We start from the raw sequence: 22,415 nt of genomic DNA on the forward strand, positions 1-22,415 counted from the left end.
ATGCTAAATTGGCCCTCTGGGAACCGTCTCTGATGTTTTGACCTTGTCAGATCCCAGGGTACCCCTGGAGGCCCATGAATAAATAATGGCGACCATGGCAATAATAATTCTGTTTCTGATAACTTTGGCTTTCTTTACTGGGGAGGACCTCGACCGTGCGAAGTTTGATCAATTACGTGCGTGGCCCTGTCATTGTGGGCTTGGTGTTTTATGTCGGTTCATTAGCTTTTTCTGGGAGGGAGTTGGAAGCAGGAACACAAAGATGTGTGCCCATGCAGGTACTGCCTGCGTCTGCGTCCAGGGGAGCCAGACGCGTCGTAAGGGCCGAGGAGCGGATAAAGAGACGGAGAGGACCCCCTGACTGGCTCTCCTGGTGACAGCGGACCTACCTTCCGGCTGTGGCAGGACCACCTGACTACAGTGGGGTAAATCAGCACTTCTCAACCCGTCTTGTGCACCGGAGGCACCTGGATCTTGATGAGAGGCGGCTGCTGATTTCGTGGGTGTGGGGAGGGGCCTGAGACGCTGCAGTTATAATAAGGCCCAGGGGATGCTAAGGGTCCACAGAGCACACCTTGCGGAGCAAGGGCTCCAACAGCGGAGGCCTCTAGTTGTCTCACGTGACCAGAAGTTTGGAGACAGGCGGTTACAGGGATGGTTAATGGAGCAGGTCAAGCACGTCCAGGCCGTTTTTGCCATTTCTCTCAGGGCCCCCAAATGTCTACCGCTCTCCACGGATCGCGTTGTCACAGCCACATAAATGGCAGGAAAAGTAGGGGGTAGACTCTTGCTGGCCTTCTCCCTTTTGAAAGTCGAAGAGAATCTGCCCCCTGGGCACACCCCCCGTTCTAGCTCGTTGGCCAGGACGCATCACGGGGCCCCCCTTGGAAAAGAGGCATGGTCGCAGTGATGGACTTGGGCCCGGTCACAATGGGCCCACCTTTCCTCACGCAAGTTGCCCGGTGGCTGGGTGGAGTCTGGGTTCTGTGGGAAGGAAGGGGAGCCTGCGGGAGGGGGGGCACGAGCCGTGGCTGCCCTACAGCTCAGAGTGGGCCTGGGAACCGGCGGTGCCTGGAGACGGGGTGCACACACGGTGCGTTGCCTCTGCAGACTTCTGTGTCTTCTAGACCCGGCAGCATAGCTAGGGAGGAGGTGACCCAGCCAGCAGGCCCTGCCGGCCTGTGTATCTTCCTGTGCCAGCCAGTTAGGGAAGGGCTGTCTATGTTTCCGTGTCACATGGCCCTGCGGGGAGTATGGTTCTTTGGCCACTACACGTTTCCACCCTGTTGCTTACGCCGTGGCCTGTGTTTTAGCCTCACCTCGGCCCCCCGACCAGGTACAGTGAATGGGGCATGAGAAACTTTCCAAACGCCCATTTTCCTAGCCTAGGACACTTTGGAGATGTTCACTTGTGCTTTCTCTTGGGGACTCTGCCCAGTGGCCAGGCCCTTAGGTACCCTTCCCTGTTTGGAGGGTTTGGGTGGGGACGTAGAAACCACCCGCCAGCTGTTTCTTGAGGTCACTGAAGACTGTGCTCCTGGAGTGGGTGGGGGAGGGGGGACCACCCACGTGGGCCCCTCTGGGTCCCTCCACCACTCAGCATGGGGCTGGCTCAGGGCCATTTTTGGGGTGGCCGCCCTCACTCTTTTCTCCATCTCTATTGTGGGATTATAGGGATGATTCTGAGTCCTCTTAGGAGGTCTCGGGGACTGCTGGTTGTAGGGCAAATCTGGGAGACTGTACCCTTCAAGAAGCCGTAGATAAGACGTGCCCACCAGACCTCTGTTTGTAGAATCACCCAAACTTCATGGGTAATTTCTCTGGATCTCTTGGGAGGCTCCCAACTTCACGGAAAGTTGGGCCTCCTCATCCTGTGGGACAAGGCGTCTCTCAAATGCTTTCCAAAACTTCCTCTCAGCCTGCTTTTGTTTAAACGGGCTCAGCAAAAGACAAGGTGGAGGCCATCTGGCTCTTCTGGCGGGAGCAGAGCTAAAACCGAGACCTAGGTAGTTTCAGTCCTAGTTCTGAGCTCTTCCGCAAGATGCGTGCAGTCTCTCACATCTTTGCAAGATCTTCGACGGTTCCGTTGCTTGACTTTGGGTTGAATGATTTCCTTGGAAAGTTCTATGCCCGAGTGTGGACTTTGCTCCTTGAGAGTCGGGGAGCTGGGTGGGTTCCGGTATCGGGGAGACCGAGAAGCTGGTGAGGAGGAGCACAGTCTTCGTGTTTCCATACGAAGAGACAGCAGAGTGTGGAAATCACACACTAGTCCGGGCATTTGTTTGAAAACATCCTGCTGGTTACCTCCGTTGTGTCCTCTACCAGGGCGTAATCACTCTAGTCTGAACCCGATGCTTGTGGCCCTATTTCTGTCGTTCTCCACCAGGATTCTCAACTGTGCCACTGTGCCTGCGTTTGGGCAGGATGACTGTGCTGTGGGGGCCCGTCCTGGGCATCGTGGGTTTGGCAGCCTCCTGGCACCCGCCCGCCAGAGGCCAATAGCATCCCCCGAGTTGTGACAGGCAAAGATGTTTCCAGACAGTCAGGCATCTCCTGGGCAGTGGTGGTGGAGGACCCCCCTGCCTGTACTTGTTACGCTGTGACGTTGACTTTTCGCTCTGTGCTCCCCCCCCCAGGAACCCACACCCCATTAGAACTTTCCTGTCACGTGATTGTAGCACATTGCTCGCTGCTGTCTGCATCTTGCAGTTTCATAGAATTCTCAGGTCAACTCTGAGGAAGGCTTCGTCACTTGCATGTACACGTGGGGAAACTGAGGCTACACTAAGCTGAGGGGCTTGCGGGAGGTCCCCCAGCTGAGAGCGTCTGGCCGCGGAACCTGGGGTGTGGTCCAGTGTCTGGTTCAGATGTGGCCCGCCCCGCTGGTGAAGGAGTGGCTGGTGAGCCGGAGATGTTTCCTGGGTCAAATGGGGTGGGCTCCCATTTAGCCGCTTACTTCAGGTCACCACCTGGTTGTCTGATGTGATGGGCGTCTCACTGCCAGGATGTCAAAAGCTGGGTTTCACCCGGAACCTGCTTCTCTCCGGACTTCTCTAACCCAGAGGATGGCTCCGTCATCACAAAAGCATACGTAATATTCTCCCAACTTAAGAAAACGAAACCTTGTCTTCTCCACATCCCCCTTCAGTTATTACCCCACTTTATGAACTACACACACACACACACACACACACACACACACCCTGAAACATGTGTCTGTACTCACCATTTGTAGTTTTCCACATTCCATTCTGTCCTGAGCTCCAGCCAGGCTCTCACCCCCTACGGTGCCAAAACCATCCTTTTCTGTCACAAAGATGGGGCCTCCACCCACCCAGCTGCTCGTGGCAGGAACCTCAGAGTCTCCCTGGAGCCCCTTTCCCCACCCTCCCCGTTCAAGTCTTCTCTCCACCCTTAGGTGGGACATTTCTCCCCACCTCCCCTCTACCACCCAAGACCAAGCCACCATCAATCATCTCCTGCTGGGACTATTGCAGTAGCCTCCTTGCTGGTCCTCCTTCTTCCTCTAAAGGCCACCTTCCTCAAGGAGCCTGAGTGATCTTCTCCAAATGTAAATCGGACCCTGTAACTCCTCTGCTTAGGGCCATCACTGGCTTTCAGTTACACTCAGAATAAAAGCCAAGTTCATTTCTGTGGCCTCCAAGGTCTTGCACGATATGGCTTCTGGCTTCCTCTTAAAGCTCCACTGCGAACACTGACGCCTTCACTCATTCTGCTTCTGCCCCTACTTGCTGTCCCTCCTTCAGGCCAAGCATGCCCCTGGACCTTTGCGTTCGCTATTTCCTCCACCCAAAAAGCTTTCTCCTCGGATTATGGCTCATGCTTGACTTTTTCAGACGTCCCTTTTTCAGTGAGTTCTGCCTTTACTCTCCTATTTAAAATACCAGCCCCTGTCACTGTCAGTCCTAGCACTGTCCAGTAGAACTTTCTGTGATGATGGAAATGTCTTATCCCTGCACTGCCCGGTACAGTAGCCACTACTGCATGGGCACTTGAAATGGACCTTGGGTGTCTGAGAAACTGAGCTTTAAATCTTCTTTAAAAATAGCCACATGTGGTTAGTAGAAACGACACTGCACAACACAGCCTTTAGTTCACTTTTTCTTTTTCATAACACGTATCATTTCACATATCACACATATCATAACACGTATCACATATTCATTTGAACATTATTTATTAGTAGAAAGAAAGCTTTATGAGAGCGAGGACTTTATCTGTTTCGTTCCCTATTCCGAGTTCCTAGAACAGTACCTGGCACACAGTAGGCATCCAGACAATTGTTGGATGCATATCAGATGTTAGTTAAGTAGAAAAGAACTAGGATGAAGGCCTATCATTGGCCTGTCATATGACAGTTCCCAGGAAAGACTTTGTTTTCACTAAAGTTTTCAGTCACTCTTTTGTATTGCTGTTGACACGTAAATTGATTTTAGGCATTGGTATTTCAGTGTGAATTGGTTTTTAAGATTATCTAAGTCCACACAGCCAGTCGAAGATGGAACCTTGGAGGGAAGAGGCCAGAAGGACCCTGAAGGATCAAGAAGAAGATAAGTAGGCTTACCCCCCTCTCAGTTTTTCTTACTTGCTGTTTACCATCTGTACTCTGCTGCCACCTTCTGTTCGGAGGTGAACATTACAACATCACATTTAAATGGAGGTACCATTTTGAAGGGGAGGAGGCTGTTCATTGTTCGGAAAAAGAAGAATTTCTCTTGAATCTTTGAGACCATCCAGATGGTTTATGGCTGCTTATGTAAATAACATGGACCACCCGGATTCAAATCGGGGAACCTTGGCGTGGCTGGCAAAGGAGGTGACGGATGCAGACGGATCGGCAGTCCAGATGGCACCGTGCCATGTAAATTCATCCCTAACACCTTGGCGGTTGGAGGGCGGCTGAAAACACAGCCCAGGAAGGAACACGACCCGGGGCCGTGGGTTTCGATGGGCCAGAATACAGAGAAATGGAGATGTGGGTGAGACAAGTTCAGATGTGCGCACTGGGGCTGTGGTGGGCCCTCAGCCAAACCTCGCCCCCTAAGGTGTAGGGGAGGAATAAAACCTTTCTTCCTCCACCCTCCTGGGTTCTTTGGCAGGGCCCTGGAAATTAAGTTGACAAAAGACAGATTAACGAGAAAAACAGAGGGCCTGTGTGCATCATTCACACGTGGGAGAAATTCAGTGATGAGTAACCCAAATGGCGAGTTGGAACTAGGGGCTTTTAGAAGCATCTTAAAGGAACAGTGAGACTTCAGAGAAGTGCCAAGGTAAAGGAAAAGGGGTTTTTAGGCTTTTAGGAGCAGCAAGTTACGGAAAATAAAATCGTGGGAGAACTAGCGGAAGACAGGAGTTGTTTAATAAGGTTTCTATGCGGAGTCTTCTCTCAGCGCCTCTCCGGCCTGGCCAGAGCGTCTGGTGATTTACAGTGGTCTGCCCTGGGGCAGGGAGGGCACCTTCCTCACCGGAGACTTTGTGTCCTGCTTTTAGGTAAAAAGGGGAAGGTCAGAGAGTACTTCTTGCCTGCCCCTGCTGTTTCTCAAGGGTCTTCAGCTCAAGAGAATATGTCAAGGTGGCATAATTTGAGATAAAATGTTCTGATCCACTGCGAAGGCTTTCTGAGGAAGGGGCATCAGAGAGGGACACTGAGTGGAGTCTTTGGCTGCCTTTTTTTTTTTAAGTTTATTTATTTTGGAAGAGAGAGACACGCACACGCAGAGAGAGAGAGAGAGAGAGAGAGTCAGAGAGAAAGGGAGAGACAGAATCCCAAGCAGGCTCTGTGCTATCAGCAAGGAGCCCTACCTGGGGCTTGAACTCCTGAACCATGAGATCATGACCCGAACCGAAGTCGGATGCTTAACCAACTGAGCCACCCAGGTGCCCCTCTCTGGCCGTCTTTATGGCAACCCAGTGTCCCGTCCACTGAGAGGCCTGAGGTCCACTGTCCTGATGAAAACACACCTGGCATGTAGTGTTCATTCCTGGGTGTTCTTTGTTAAAAGAGGCATCGAGGAAATGGGAGACGATCCAGAACTCGACTGTGCTCACGAACCGCCCTGGGGTCTTGCTGACATGCATGGATCTGGGGCAGCCTAGATTTCTAACCAGCCCTCAGGCAATGACAGTGCTCTTGGTTCAAGCAGTGAACTTAGTGCGGGAGGGAGCAAGGAAGGGGTGATGGCCAGGAGGGTAGGTCTTATAAGGATCAGGTGAGGATCCTCGGATGTGAAGTTAGAGAAGGCAGAGGTGACCTGGGGATCGTGATACCGGTTTCCCATCTTTGGGAGGACTGTGCCCTTCTTCAGCATCACCCCCGAGGGCAGGCTTAGAAAACAGGGTAGGGGGTGAAATTTGGAATCAATGTAGGGGTGAACCTCTTCACAAGTCACGCTGGCCATTAATGGGCTGAACTGCTGGGTCAAGTTGTGGAATCTTTTCCGGGTGGAGATTTCAATCAGAGGCAAACAGTACTTGTTACAAGCTCCTGTCTGGGTGGAAAGATCTGGTGGTTTCAGAAGTCCCACAGAGGCCAGGAGGAAGAATTATCCCGGGAGGATGTCACTCATTTGATTTCGAGATTATGATAGGTCTTGCTCGGAAGCCAAGAATGGTAGGTGCCTGTTAACAAAACAAAACAAAACAAAACTCACACAGTCAGTGCATGATCTTAAAGGCAATTAAGCTGCTCATGTAGGTGAAATAAATGAGAAGCCTCGAGTCCCACTGAGGATGTGCGACTGAAGGATTGTGACATCCCTGCTGACAGCAGAAGCTGGAGACTGGAGAATTAAAACCACGAGTGGTCTCGAGCCACTTTCTGGAAGGGACAAGGGGCCCCACAGATCTTAACCATGCTTGGGTCCCAGCGCCTGCTATTGGTGGTGCTGTGGGCATGATCCTTGCTGTGGCCAAGAGAGCGGCACGAAACCGGGAAGAGGCCAGGGGCAGCATAATATGTTTCAGAAAGGCCACGGAATAATGTAAAACACAGATCTGGTGTATGAAACTGTCGGCATCAGCATCTGGACATCTAATATAATAAATGTCCAGAATAAAAGATGGCCTCTCCACCATGTTGGATCTGGCGGGTCCTTCAGTTGGGCCAGGTTTTGGAGTTGGGGTGGGGGGATAGTTTCTTTCACATGGGGATACATATTTCATTGTGGGCTATTAAATCAACCAAATGCTTTTATTGCTGATCATTTGGTTGGGAATATTTACAAATGTTTGTGAGGGACGTATTTTTCTCAGCGATTACCCAGCAAATGTGATTAATGTAGATGATCCATCTGGAAACTCTCGGCACTGCACTATGTTTTGTCCTTCCCTTCCAAACTAGATTTTCTAGTCTAGGTTACTCTGATAATTACCTCCCTGTCTCCTTCCGGGCTGTATCCGTCTCCATACGCAGAGCAAAACCGAATCGAGTTTTTGTCTACGTCTGTGACTTCCCCTTCGGTTAGGTTAATTATGGAGGCATTGATTAGGCGGCCCTGGGGTGACTCAGGCTCAGTAATTAAGACACACATTCTGCTTACAGAGACGTAAGCTCACTGGCAGGATCCAGAGCAAGTTCTGAGAGCTTACTCAATGCTGGCGGAACCGGGGAGCGCTGCCTGCCCCGGATTTTTGGGTGTTGCCTTGCCCTTGGCTCTGTTGGGGCTCAGGGAGAGCTGGAATCTTCCCATTGCCCTCGGCACCCCCCCAAACACTGCTGGGAGCACTGGGGGCCTTCGCCCCTATTCCAGTAGAGATGTGCGAGCCTGTGCCCGCAAACAAGTTGATAATTGCTCCTACAGCTCCTATAGGTGGCCCCAAGGAGCCTCTTGCCTGGGGTGATACCAGCCAGGCTTGTCCCTGTTTTACTGTCGCTCGGTAATTAACTGCTCAGCTGGCCTGTGCCCTGAGCAGTCAGCTTCTATGTAAGAGTGGGGACCGGGGATGGAGCAGAGAATGGCCCAGGGCCGTGCCTGGTTTGGAGAGGGAAAATATCAAGGACGGCTTCTGGCACTTCCATTTTGCCGGAAGTCAGTCCTGCTCTCCAAGAGGTCACGAAGGCGAAAACAATAGGGTTTACTTCACAAACACTCGTGTCGTGTATATATATATATATATATATATATATATATATATATATATATATAAATTTTTATTTATTTTTGAAGGAGAGAGAGAGAGCGTGAGCTGGGGAGGGGCAGAGAAAGAGAGACACAGAATCGGAAGCAGGCTCCAGGCTCTGAGCTGTCAGCACCGAGCCCGACGCGGGGCTCGAACTCACAGACCGTGAGATCATGACCTGAGACAAAGTCTGATGCTTAACCGACTGAGCCACCCAGGCACCCTGCACCTTCGAAATATGAATTCATTAAGTTGTCATTACACATCCCATTCACCCCTCACTTTATAAATGAGGAAGTGGATGCACAGAGAGGGCAGGTTGCTTAGCCAGTTACACAGTAAATGCTGAGCTGGAGTTGAACCCTGGCAGGGGGGCTTCAGAGTCTGTGCTTGTGACACTGACTCTTCCCGCCAAGGGTTATTTCCGTGCAGGCCATGAGGAAGCCCGCCCAAGCCTTACCCCCGCCTGCCTGCCATCACCCCCCTGCCCGCCATCACCCCGCAGAACCAAGAGGCAAGGGGACCAGAGGCACACCTCTGTCAGGAGGGGGCAGAGCTCGTCTCTCAACTCTGAATTTTACCAAGTTGTTACAAAAAAGGGCTTTTGCCATGGACCCCTTAGATGGCGCTGGGTCCAGGAAGGGTGCCTCTAGGGGCTGTGTCCCTGGGGCATTTCTGCTGTGTGACCAAGATCCCCAGAACACTGGCTGGCTATCTGGGTTTCAAGACAGCAATAGGGGCCATAAATTTTGTTTTGTTTTGTTTTTAATTTGAGAGAGAGAGAGAGAGAGAGAATGCATGCATGTGAGCAGGGGCAGGGGGAGGGGGAGAGAGAGAGAGAGAGAGAGAGAGAAGGAGAATTGCAAGCAGGCTCCACAACTCAGTGCAGAGCTGAACACAGGGCTCGATCCCATGACCCTGGGATCATGACCTGAGTCAAAAATCAAGAGTTGGAAGCTCAACTGACTGAGCCACCCAGGTGGCCCTTTAATTTGTTTTTTAAGTGGAAAATGAAAGTTTTATTGAGAACTTGCCTTGGGAAAAAAACCCCAAAATATAAGTGTATGTAATCTTATATTTAATAAAACTTATGCTTTAATTAAAACTATGCATTAATTTCTCCCCCCAGCTTAATTGAGGTATAATTGACAAATAAAATAGTAATATTCTTAAAGTATTCAACGTGATGATCTGATGCGTGTATACATTGTGGAAGGATTCCCACAATCCAGTTAATTCCCACATTCATCACCTCATAGACTTACCTTTTGTTTTGTTTTTGGTAAGGATGTTTATTAGCAAATTTCAAGTACACGATATGGAATTATTACCCACAGTCACCATCCTGTACATTGGATTCCCAGAACATATTCAACTTTTTTTTAAGTTTGTTTATTCATTCTGAGAGAGAGAGAGAGAGAGAGAGAGAGAAAGAGAGAGAGAACAAGCAGGGGAGGGACAGAGAGAGAGAATCCCAAGCAGGCTCTGAGTTGACTCCGGGCTCGAACTCACAAACCGTGAGATCGTGACCTGGGCCGAAATCAAGAGTCAGACACTTACCCGACTGAACCACCCAGCGCCCCCAGAGTATATTCCTCTTATGACTGAACGTTGGTACCCTTGGACCACCTTTCCCGGTGCCCCATCCCCCCCACCCCCACCCCCCCACCCCCGCCCTGGTCCCTGGCGACCATTCTACTCTTTGTCAGAGCTGGACTTCTTCCATTTGTTTTTCAAGACTCCACTGTTCTCTCTTCCCTCTTACGGATGAATTCTCCTTTGGGCCTGAGACCTTGACGGCCCCAAGTATTGTCCTTTCTATTGGGGGGCAGGGCGCCAGGCAGGATGTGGTTGTGCGGGCTGCCGGCACCTTTCCCAAGAGGCAGACAAGGCCGGAGGAAAAGATACCACGCTCGCAGAATCCGCCCTTCGAAGCTCCCCGGTTGAGGCCGTGCGGCCTTCTTGCCGTGACAAAATGAGGTCAGAGAGATCACTGGCTGGCAAGGCTGCTAAAGGGGCTCGGAACACCGGCCTGAGGTGGAAGCAGCGTCTTCCAGGTGTGCAGGGACAGGCGGCCGGGGGAGCCCCAGAGCGGGGCCCACGCGGGGCCCCGAGCCGCGTCAGCCGGAAGAGTGGGAAGCAGGCAGGTATCGCCCAGGCGTGCTTCGCTCCCCACCTCCTGGGAATGAGGGGCTGTGGGGACCCTTTGGCTTGTGCCTTTATTTCTCGGTGGCCTGGGACTTCGTCGAGGTGAGACTCCTATGGGGAAGGCAACCGCTTGAGTCTTAACATTGTCTGATGTGTTTGTCGAACAAACCTGCTGCGGGCTGCCTTTCTGCATTGCTTATTTGGGTACCAGCGCGTATGGAAGAAGGTTGGAGTTTTGATGTGCCCGATTTAACCCTTCCGCAAAGTGGAAAACGGCCTCCATAGCATGGAGGGAACCAATGCATCGTTTACTTGCTGCGAGATAGGCTAGCTTTGCCCCCTCACACGACGTCTGTACCTTTATCCGGTCCTGCGGGGAGGTCCAAACACCGGCTATGCTCACCTGTTGAGATTCATTTCTTCTAGGTGAAGCCCCGCCTCTTCCTAACACATCATCTAGCACGCATATGACCTTGAGGGTGAAGGAGGACAGGACTCATTGACCTGGCGGTGGGAATTGGTTTACCAGCCATCAGAAAGCCAGTCACCAGGATTTGTTTGAAAGAGGGAGACTCAGGCGGGATCCCCTTTGACGAGGACAGAGGAGGGCAGCGGTTCTCCGCACTCATTTCAAAGTGGTGAGGGTGGCTGTCTTTTCCGTGTTCTCAAAATGACTGATTCTGCCCTTCTCTAAAACCCGATGGAAATGGGGTCTCAAGGAAGAATCAGAGCTGACTTCTTTTGCCTTCGGGAAAAACGTTAACAGAGCCCAGTGTATCAGTTCACATACGCAGGAATGAATCACAGTTCAGTAGCATTAATTCTGCATTACGTGCAGACAAGGACAACCACCTCATCCTGATTTGCCCAAGGCTGTCCCAGTTTTAACATCCTGGGGACCCTTCAGCCCCCGGCAGCTTGGGACCGTTGGTTACTCTAGATGAGAACTTTGCAAGGTAGATTATGGACACTGAATGGAACTCCTGACGTAAGCCTTCTTGCTGGAAACGATCACCACCCCCCTTCTTTTTAAACAAATGAGAAAACAGAGGCTTCGAGTAGTAAAGAAATCAGTCCACGACCATCCAGCGGCAAGTCTGGGATTCGGAATTGAAGACTCCGGGTCTGTTTGGTCCTTGACGCCTCCCGCTGCCCCCAAATTAGGGCCTGTACTTAGCCTGTTCCACTGCTTGTCTACTTCTCTCCTTCCAATTCTTACTTCTTTCCCTTTCTTTTTTTCTTCTGCCCAGACTCTGCATTACCCGCCAGGAATTCTCTAGTCCTCCCTAAAGCTAGTCGGTGCTCAAAAAATCATTGATCCTTGTGCCAACTCAGTGGTGCCCAATGGAAGTTTCTGTGATGATGGAAATGTTCGCTCTGTATTTGCACCGTTCAATATGGTAGCCATTAACCATCCGTGGCTCTTGAGCACTTGAAAGGTGGCCAGTGCATCTGAGACACTATATTTTCAATTTGATTTGATTTTAATAGCCATCTGTGGCAATATGGTGCTGCCCTGTTGGACAGCACGGGGAATCTAACGCCTTCGTTTCTTAGTTGAAAAGGTGAGCGAGCACCTGTCACTGCAGTCAGGTTGGGCTTATCAACGATGAGCTCCTCTAGGTTTATTGTTTGCTTATCCTGATCTTGCACGGTTGTTGTCTCGTTCACTTTCCTTCTTCACTCTCATCACAGTTTTGGTGATTTGGGGTTTTGTGTTCTGACAGGTTCAGCGAAATGAGGACAAATCTACCACCTTGAAACTGGCTGATTTTGGCCTTGCAAAGCATGTAGTGAGACCTATATTCACTGTGTGTGGGACCCCGACGTATGTAGCTCCTGAAATTCTCTCTGAGAAAGGTAGGTGTTATGCATTGCTCCGTGGGATGCTAGCTCCCTTACCAACAAATGTTTTATTTTTAATATTTCATATTTTCCACTTTTCAATACGGAGCAGTCGAAAATCTCAGCGTGTTGGCACCCAGCTGGCACTTGGATTTTAACGGGAATATTTGAAGCTGATCTTGACCAGAGCACGTGGACTTTTTCCTCATCGGGGCAGCCCTCGTAGAGGAGGGATTCGTGTGTGTGTGTGTGTGTGTGTGTGTGTGTGTGTGTGTTGTCAGGATCATGAAATGATGGAAAATTGGCTGGGGAACTCAAGCGAGCAAGGCCATTTATGCCACTGGCCCCAGGATATCTCTAATGGGAGAAAATTGAAGTGGTTCTTATGGTAAGCAGCTTACAAATTTCTCCACCAACCTTGCATTTTAAGGAACAAGGTGTCCCATTTCAAACCCCGTGAGTAATATTTATTACCGGTTTGTATATACAATATGAAGATCCAGTGAACGGTTTTGGTGACACATTCTGTAAAGTGTATAAGAGGAGACTGTTATTATTATTATATGGCTCCAAATACGTGAATGACCATTTAGCCCCCATGGCACTTTCAGAGAGATCCATTTAGGCCCCGTATGTAAGATGGGAAAGCTCGGGATGGGTTGTGGGGTCGGTGGGGAAGATGGGGAGACTCTGGATGGGCTGTGGGGCCGGTGGGGGAGATGGGGAGACTCTGGACGGGCTGTGGGGCTGGTGGGGAAGACGGGGAAACTCTGTGGACGGGTTGTGGGGCCGGTGGGGAGAGGGGAGAGAGTTTCCCAGCAGCAGCCTGGGGAAAAGGTAAGACAAGGAGATGGGAATGTGCGTGGGGATTGGGTGGCAGAGACATTAAGAAGACTGGTCTTCTCAGTGTTGCAGAGGGAAGTTCAGTTGGCTTAATGGGGTGGAGCCTGGGGTCTCCACAAGCGGGGAGGCTGAGGAGAGGAATTTGGACTCAGCGTGGCCAGGCAGAGTAGCCATGGCGGTGTGGAGACAGACAGGAGAATGCTGAGCAGAAGAGACAATGTTAGTGGAGGTGTCGATGAGCTGGGTAAGAGAAGAAGGGAAGCGGATAGTCTACCTGGACGCTTAGGGAAACCTCGGCATTGGTGCTGGTACCAGCTAAGATCGGGTGTTAGAAAGAAAGCTGCCTGGGGAGATGGGGGTGGATAGGTTAAAATTTTAAATGCACCGACTTGGTAGCGATGTGAGAACGGACACTTGGGGTTGTCCACTTGGCGGGGAGGTCAAGTCCTGGGCTGACCGTGCCTTTTTGAGACTCCTCGACTCAGGAATGCCAGCCCAAGCGGGCGAGGTAATGAGCCCCTCATGGTACCAGCAAGGGCATCTGGGGAAAGAGTCTGGAGGGAGGCCAGGAGTTGGGGGATGAGCGAGAGAAGGATGGGTTAGCGGGGGACAAGGTAGTGGAGGCAGGAAGAGGAAGAGGAAAGTACTATGTCATGGAGGCCGGCGGGGGGGCGGGGGGCAGATTTCAAGATGGGAGGCTGAGCCGAACCAAACCCTCCTGAGCAGGAATTCTAGAACAGAACTGAGAAAAGACCAGTGAAGTGGGCCAGAAAGAGGTCAGGAATGATTTGTTTCTCTAATAATTTTCTGCTGATTTGTCTTGACAACATTGCTCTGGGGCTTAATAATGAATTCATAAGAATTATTAATTTGGAATAACTTCCAACCTACAGCTGCCGACAGTTTTCCTTTTCCAAAGGTAAAAAGTTGCAAAGTGTTTGCAGATGTATATACTGCTGTTTACGGAGTGTTGTGACGACGATTGGGCAGTTCTAGCAAAAACCGTTATTGTTTATTTCTTTGCGCATTTAGTTTGCAGAAAGTTATTTCAAGCATATACTAAGAGAGGTGCATAAATATTTAATAGGTAAGGATGTTCGCCACAGAATTACTTACAGTGTAAAAAAATTAGGGAACACGTACATTACATCAGAGAGGATTTATTATATCAAGGGAATACTAACAGCTCTTAGAAATCATATTCCTTAAAGATTTTTAAATGTTCTTTATGGGAAATTCCTATATAGGAAATACCATGATATATTAAGTGTGTGAAATAAGGTATAAGATATGGACAATGTGATTTTAATTTTATTACAGAAAATATAAGTGTGAAACGTGTGTTCATGGGAGATACAGGTAGTAATGTCAGTCTTTTTATAATCATAGAAGAGAGTCAGTAAAAAAATTTATATTAATACATATTAAATTTTTTCCTAATGTTTATTTATTTTTAAGAGACAGAGAGACAGAGTGTGAGCAGGGAAGGGGCAGAGAGAGAGGGAGACCCAGAATCCGAAGCAGGCTGCAGGCTCCGAGCTGTCAGCACAGAGCCCGACACGGGGCTCGAACTCACGAACCGTGAGATCCTGACCTGTGCCAAGTTGGATGCTTAACTGACTGAGCCACCCAGGCGCCCCAGTAAAAGTACTTTTTAACTGTGAGGAGACGATGAATGCCTAGGACGCAGAGGCTGCTGGTGCAGACCAAGGCTTCTCGAAACATCTCTGGTGAAGGTTTTAACTATTCTAATATAATGGGGACCCTGCTACAGGGTGACTAGATCACTGCTCGTGCCACATGCGAGTTACCACGTGTGTTCGACAACCCCCGAACTCTGATGTCTATACTCTCTTCATGGAGATGTGTCCTCGATCATGTGGTTGGACATCACAGTCGTGCCAAATTGCTCTGAGTTTCCAATTGTTTATTTTCAATTTCTGTGCCGATCTTTATCACAGACCGGTAATAAAACATCACAAACTGCTGGTGGTCCGAGGACCAAACGTTGAGTACCAGAGGTGCAGACCCGTGTTTATAGAAGCTGGTAGCAAAGCCGACCCTCCTGTTCAGACGTGGCTGGTGCTTATCGAAAGCTGAGGTCTCTGTGACCTTGAAACCCCAGTTCTCCACTCTTTCTCCCCTCACATCTGACCCAGCCTGGCCTCCGTTTCGCTTGTGTCTCTGCCTGTCGCACAGGTTACGGGCTGGAAGTGGACATGTGGGCCGCGGGCGTGATCCTCTACATCCTTCTGTGTGGCTTCCCCCCCTTCCGCAGCCCGGAGCGGGACCAGGACGAACTCTTCAACATCATCCAGCTGGGCCGCTTCGAGTTCCTGGCCCCTTACTGGGACAATATTTCTGACGGTGAGATTGGGGCTTCCCCGAGCAGGAGGAGAGGGGACGTGGGAGCTGGAGCCTGTCCTGGGTTCTGACCGCAAAGCAGGTTTTAGGTGTGGAATGAGACGCGCAGAGGGCCCACTACAGAACTGGGCACAGCCGCGGGCCCTTGACAGGTGCCTCCTCCTTTGTCTCCTGGAAGCTTCCTGAAGATTTCTTTGTGTGGCACTCTGAAAACATGACTTGCTTTAGGTTCAGTGAAAAAGTTTGACCGCTGGTTGCAGTCACTAGATACTTTTTCTTAAGGCAGCGGAGGACCCTTAGAACGGAAGAATGTTGACAACGCAGATCCCTCATTTGGAAAGATCCAAGTCCTCTCGTATATAGACGTGCTGTGAGTTGAACAGACTAGGAGTGCATATCTCGCTCGTGAACAGCCAGGGGTCCTGGAGGGGTATACTTGGGACACAGGGGCTCTGGCAGGTAGGGCGTGAAGGCCTCAGCTACTTTCAGTGGAACAGAAGCATGCGGGGTCTTTTTGGCCCTTTCAAATGCAACTTTCCCCCTTTTTGCTACTGATTGGTTGGTATCGCCCAGCGCCCTTGTAGAATTGGGAACTAGACATTCAGGGAGTTTGAGTCTGTGAGTCTTTAGCTTACAACGTAGCAGTGATAACTTTACTTTGCCTCGATTTTCCTCTGACCACGTCATCTAAGATTAGTTATCAAACTGCCCTCACCCCCAGCCTCAGTCTCCTTACTTGGGGTTGGGAGATGAGGGAAGGAGAAAGCTTCATTTTTTTCCTGAAAAAATGGTGGAGTGAGGGTCTTGAGCTGATCAAGCCAACGGCGACTTGGGAACTGAAGAGCTGAAAATCATTTTAGAAGGTTCTGTGCAGCAGTGTCCTTAGATTTGGGTATGGTGGCCCCTGCCCTGAGCCCCATACCTTAGAGGGCCCTGCTCTGGCTACACCTGACCCACAGAGTGAGGAGACTCTGGAGTCAAGGACATGTGTTTCCCCAGAGCCCAGATTCCCCCCGCTTCTAGATCCCTTAATCAGGACCCCAGAATCCCCTGGCCAAATGGCTCAGGCCCACTCCCAAGACTGGGGAGACCTCTTTTCCCAGCCACTCCCCACAGTGAGCCAAGGGGCGCCTGTTCAGAGGGGTAGAGAGACCTTGGACATGTGGCCAGGTGTCCAGTGGTCCACACCTGTCCATGTGAGTCCGAGAATTTCCAGTTTAAGCCTGACCTGCTCGCTGCTGAGTCTTTTGAGGACCTTGACGGAGTGATGCTGGCCAGATGGGTACCAGGGCACTTTGTTGGCGGAGCTTGAAGTGGGTGGGGCAGGAGAAATCCTGCGGCTTCCATGCCCAAGAGGTGGTTGGACAGGGGTGTGGAGGCGGGGCTGATTGGTGGCTGAGCAGCTGATGGAGAGCCAAGGGTCATCCCCCAAGAAAGGTTCTCACATGTTTGAAAAGGAGGCTCAGGGAGCTGGCCAGGGAGAGCCTGCAAGTCCCAGGAGGAGAAATCTTTTCTCCTGGTCTTGGGCAGAAAATGAAGTGCATTTTGAATTTGTGCTCTTTTTTACTCCGGTTTCTTTCACACGTTTCTCAGTTTTGTCAATGCGAAGGCATATTTACCAATCTAGGAGATTGAACATATTTTCCTTAACAGCCCGACGATCGATTTCACAACTTAAGATCCATGGACATATGGTAGGTGGCCCCCATTTGTTCCCTTGCACTGGGCGCTGTGGCTATCACGGGTGGGGCCTGGCCTGTGACTCTAGAAATGAACAGTCGTCCTCTAGAGCTTTGCTGTCCCAACATGGTAGCCCGTAGCTGCACGTGGCTCCGGAACTTTACGTGTAGAGTAGCTGAAGGTAAACGGAAGAAACGTTCGGTTCCCCGGTCTCAGTAGCCGGATTTCAGACGCCCAGTGGGTAGTGCAGACCTGGAAGGTTCCCAACGTCACGGAAAGTTCTGCGGGGCAGCGCGGCAACAGCGTAGCTCGCGTGGTGCTGACACGGATGTTTGTGCTCTTACCTCCTGCGTGGGGAGAACCGTTTCGGAGGCACCCGCATTCACTTCTTTCCCCCCTCCTTCTCTCACCTCAACAGCTGCCAAAGATCTGGTGAGCCGGTTGCTGGTGGTGGACCCCAAACAGCGCTACACCGCCCACCAGGTCCTTCAGCACCCCTGGATTGAAACGGCGGGAAAGACTAGCTCGGCGACCCTACCAAGGGAGGTGCCCCCCAGCAGTGAGGGGCACGCGCGGAGCCAGCACAGGCGGTCTGCGGAGAAAGCCTTGTAGCCCCTGCCTCGGGTGCCGGTCAGCCCCCTTCTCCCCCAAGGGCAGAGAAGGAGCTAGAAGTCCAGGAGACAGACAGAATCGGGAGAGGGGGAGAAACGCTTCATATGTTTTAAAGCATATTTTACAAAAACAAACTTGAGTCTTAATGCTACATGTTGTACCATATTTTTAGATTTGTATATTTGGAGACTTTAATACATTTTGGGGGCGGGGGGCGGGGAGGCCGTCGGTGAGGACTTTTTGGTAATAATGCTGTGTTTTGCCTCCTCCTCGTAACCCAGTCCATGGTATACTACCTGAGTGGTGCTTGCCAGGATCTGAACTCCCCCTGTGAGGTTAACAAGGCAAATCGTGCTCTTTCTCTGTTAATAAAACGTGCTCTGACGGACAGAAGTGGGTTGTATTCTGCTTGCTTCTTAATGCTGGTGATGGGAGCCTGGGAATTCTAGTTTAGACATGCTTCCTAAGACCGATGTGACTACATGTAAATGTTGTGACGGACACTTGACTAACTGGCAGGACGCGTTTATTTGGGATGTGTGTCTCGCTGTCCAGCGTGTCCTGAAAATCCATTCTGATGCTGTCGGAGAAATGGAAAAAAAAGAAATCGTTGATTTATTCTTGCCCCTTCAGTACCCCTTTATTCTGTTTTTCAGCCGAGTGTACCTGAGCCTGAGTCATTTCCACATGAAGTTAGGCACTCAGGCTGCGACTGTGTTAACATTTTCAGATCACCCGGGAGCCATTTAGTGCATTAATATGTCAGCGATGCAGTCAGTGGATTACACTCAGGCTCGAAGTTGCTCAGAGAGTTCAGGCACGTTCCTACCTGCAGGGCAGACACACGGAGGGCACGGGATGCATGTGCTCTGATTATTTCAGTCCAGGTTTCTGGGTGGAAACGCTGGGCTTTTCAGATGACTCGGGGGCGGGATACGCATGAGCTGAAAGCAAAACGTAATTCTCCTGTTTCCCGAATGGACCTTTCTGGGTTATGTGTAACTCGGCCAGTGGGACACAGAACCAGCCCCCAAGTGTGGGTTTCGCCCCCTGCCCCCTCCTTCCCTAATGATGCCGGAGTCATCTGGTGAAGGATGCACATCGGGAAAACGGGAGGAGCCAGAGAGAGCGTTTAGTGTAAGGAATCGCTCAACCGGGTATTGAAACCTACAAAAACGCCCGGGAGACTCTGAAGTAATTTGGCAACGGTAACGGCAGGAAGCGGCTTCCGATCCTGGGTGGGGAACCGAAGGAAGAGCCTGGGCCATGAGAACCTGGCAACTTGGAGGAGAATCGCCTTGCGGATGCTGAGTAGGCCGCCCTGAACCCCCTTGAAGACCGAAGGGAACCAACAGGTTGTGGGGCTGGCAGCCCTCAGCCGTCACACCTCCCTCCCGGGGCAGGCTGTGTCCAATGACTGGTCCACGCAGGGGACGAAGGCTCAGCCCCCACACCCCCGTGGGGACAATGCCGAAGGGCCATCCCAGCCTCAGGGCTCCTCGTGGGCATCGGCTGAGCCCTTCGGTGACACTGCTTCCCAGCCCAGCATCCGCCTGGCCCAGGCTTGCTTCTTTCTGTCCTCGGAGGTGACAGGGGAGACCACGCCCTGATACAACATCTGCCCATCTCCGTCCCACGGTTGGCTTCCCAGGAGACGGGGCTCCGAAGGGCGAGCTGGGACCCACACACCTGAGGAGGGGATGCTGCTCGGTACATGGACTCTTGTTCCGCAAACATCGAAAGAGGCTGGAAGCTGGAGCCCAGTTGCTCCTGGAAGGTCACCAGAGGCGCTAAGTCCAAGTGAGAACGTTCAGTTCGCGTTAGCGTCGGTTGATATCAGGTGGTTCTCCTGACCACTGTCTCTGAGCCATTTCTCCTGTTGACTTCTGTGATGCCACGTTTCTCTGATCTTCTTACCCGCTTCTCTGTCTTCTCCTTTGGGCCTCCTGTACCAGGTTCAGCCTCCTTCCAGTTGCCAAAAGCTGTTTCATCATCAGGATGAAACATCAGGAAAACGCAAATTAAGACCACAATGACATAATACTGTGTACCTATGAGAATGGCTAGAAGTTAATGGCCACAGTGAAAAGACTGACCATACCAAGCGTTGGTGAGGATTTGAAGCAACCGGAACTCTCTCTCTCTCTTTTTAATATGCACTTATTTTGAGAGAGAGCGCATGTGGGGGAGGAGCAGAGAGAGAGAGAAGGAGACAGAGAATCTGAAGCAGGCTCCGAGCCGTCAGCGCAGAGCCCGACGCGGGGCTTGAACTCACGAACTGCGAGGTCACCGTGGCCTGAGCCGAAGTCGGGCGCTTAACCCTGAGCCTCCCAGGCACAACCGGAACTATCGTAAGGGGCAGGGGAGCGTTTTCAGTGGTCCTCCCCCTCTGGAGAGCACCTTGGCAGTTCCTTTAATCGTATGCCGACTGTGTGATGCAGCCATTCCCCCTCTGGGTATTTTTGAGAGAAATTACAGTGTGTGTCCGCACAAAGGCTTACGCACAAATAGTCATAGGTGCTATGTTTGTGGTAGCTCAAACGTACAAACAGCCTGAATGTCCGTAAATTGGTGATGTATAAATTATGGTGCATCCATGCGGTGCCTACAGTTCAGCAATAACAAGGAGTGAACTCTCGAGACGAGCCACAACACGGACAAAAAGAAAAACGTGAAAAGTGATTAGACTGAACAAAAGAGGCCAGACCGAAGCAGCTTATGTTCTCTGTGATCCCTTTTGCCTACAGTTCTAGAAGCTGAAAACTAAGCCACAGAGCAGATCGGGGTTGCCCGGGGACAGGAGGGAGGAGGGGTCCCCAAGGAACAACACCAGGTAACTTTGGGGGTGAGGGATACACTTGTTATCTCGAATGTAATGATGGGTCTGTGGGCGCACACACGTCGAAACTTAACAAATTGTGCACTTTTCACTTTGTGCTGTATATTGTGTGTCACTTACACCTCAATAAAGCTGTTAAAAAATATAGTTGCAGTTGCTTCAAGACCAGTCCTAGACCCTCTTCCTTGCCCCCGTACTCTCTCTTGGCAGTTTCACTGGCTGTAGATCTGCAGGTGATCGTCTGCCTGCCTCCCCCAGGATGTCTCCAGCCCAGGCTTCTGGGCTCAGACCGTCTGTCCTACCGGCCCTGTGACACATCCACGTGTAGGTTCAAGTTCCTCCAGGCCAGAATGTGTGATCATCACCCCACCCACACCTGGCCCTTCTCCGTTGCTCCCTATCGCACCGAATGGGTCTGCTGGGCAAGTTCAAAACTCTGGCATCATCCTCGATCCCTCCATCTGCCACCTCGAATCCAGCCCATCCCCATTGAATTTACTTCCTTAGTGTTTCTTGAATCTAGCCACTGAACCTCCTTGGTTCCCCTCCTGATGGGCCCTAAGGTTGTTTCTTGTTCGTTGTTTATTGTTAACAAACACACTGCCTTCACCACTGTGTATACGTGTCCTTGTGCCCAGAGACACGGGAGAGATTCTCTTCTTACACACAGAGGATACTTACACTTCTCACGTGTAGAGGATATGGCCACGTTGATTTTGAATTACTTTACCTTCTCACAGAGATGCATGAAGGTTTCCTCTTTTCCCTTAGGGATTCCCACATGACTTTTGTTTTTTAATGCTAGAATGTTACTCTCTGGCCATACCCAAAAAGTAGGAACGCAGAAGCTGCTTTCTATTCCGGCATTTGTGTAGCACTTCATGGCTTCTGAATTCAGCATTTTTTTAAATGTTTATTCATTTTTGAGAGAGAGCACGCATGTGCACGAGCAGGGGCGAGGGACAGAGAGCGAGAGAGAGAGAATCCCAAGTAACCTCCATGCTCACCATGGAGCCCGATACGGGGCTTGATCCCACGACCCCGAGATCATGACCTGAGCCAAAATCAAGAGTTGATGCTCAACTGACTGAGCCACCCAGATGCCCCAGCACTTTATAGCTTTTGGCGTGAATGCCTATTAAGTATCTCGTTCTAACCTTAAACCAATAGCATGGGGAGGTATAGTTATCAGCCCCACTTAATCATCTGGGAGACAGTGGCTCAGAGAAGTGACCTCCCTTCCTCAATGTCACTCGCCAGCTGCCAGGTATGGACCCCAGGGCCATCGCTTTAGTTCCCAGCCTCCACTCTGCTCTGATCCTGCAAGGCTGGGTCCTCAGTGCCTGCGGATGAGTGATTCCGGGCAGATTCGTTTCCGCAACAGAGGTACTCATCCAGAGGCTTCACGAACCCCTCCCACTCCTGCTTCGTGAGAGCAGAAAGGCCGCGTTTGAAACTAGTCCCTGTATCGCCGGATCTGGGGCATCTCACGAGACCCACCCCACCGGCAGGTTGGTTGAGAGCTGATGGTGGGTCTCAAGGTGGCTTAGCAGTCATGGTCGGTCCTTCCAGGGAGGTGCCTCTGGTGCAGAAGCCCCCGGGGCGGGGGGGGGGGCTCTCAAGTGGCTTGTGCCCTCTCCTTAGGGCTTATCATGAGGCAGGTCACTCTGTGGCCCTCATCTGCTCCGGGTGGCAGAGCAGTCTCTGAACGTGCCGCCCCCCGAATATTCTAACATCGGTGTGATGGATGCGGTGTGGCGTTATGAGCCCTGCTCCTGGACTCTAGCCCTTGCTTTTCTAGACTTGCCTTCGGCTGAACTAAATCTCCTCACTTACACTCACGTGAGCCCTGGGGCAGCTCGTGTCCAGTGGCTGGTCATTGTGGATTACAAAGGTCCAGACCCGTTGCTTCAACTCAGGACAGCCGTTCAGGGCCTTCCCATAT

At 51.1% G+C, this 22,415-nt stretch overlaps 1 protein-coding gene across 1 annotated transcript in view; it reads left to right on the forward strand.

Annotated features, from left to right (window-relative positions):
• The window catches only part of DCLK3 (doublecortin like kinase 3), a 29,524-nt gene extending 11,503 nt beyond the window's left edge, over positions 1-18,021 (forward strand). Inside the window, exons 3-5 of the mRNA XM_042903329.1 lie at positions 12,015-12,147; positions 15,175-15,342; positions 17,438-18,021. Coding sequence (XP_042759263.1) covers positions 12,015-12,147; positions 15,175-15,342; positions 17,438-17,631 — 495 coding nt within the window. The 3' untranslated portion in view covers positions 17,632-18,021. The remainder of the gene's footprint in view (positions 1-12,014; positions 12,148-15,174; positions 15,343-17,437) is intronic.
• Positions 18,022-22,415: the final 4,394 nt, after the last annotated feature.

This window comes from Panthera leo, chromosome C2 (assembly GCF_018350215.1).
Source record: "Panthera leo isolate Ple1 chromosome C2, P.leo_Ple1_pat1.1, whole genome shotgun sequence".
Lineage (NCBI taxonomy): Eukaryota > Metazoa > Chordata > Mammalia > Carnivora > Felidae > Panthera > Panthera leo.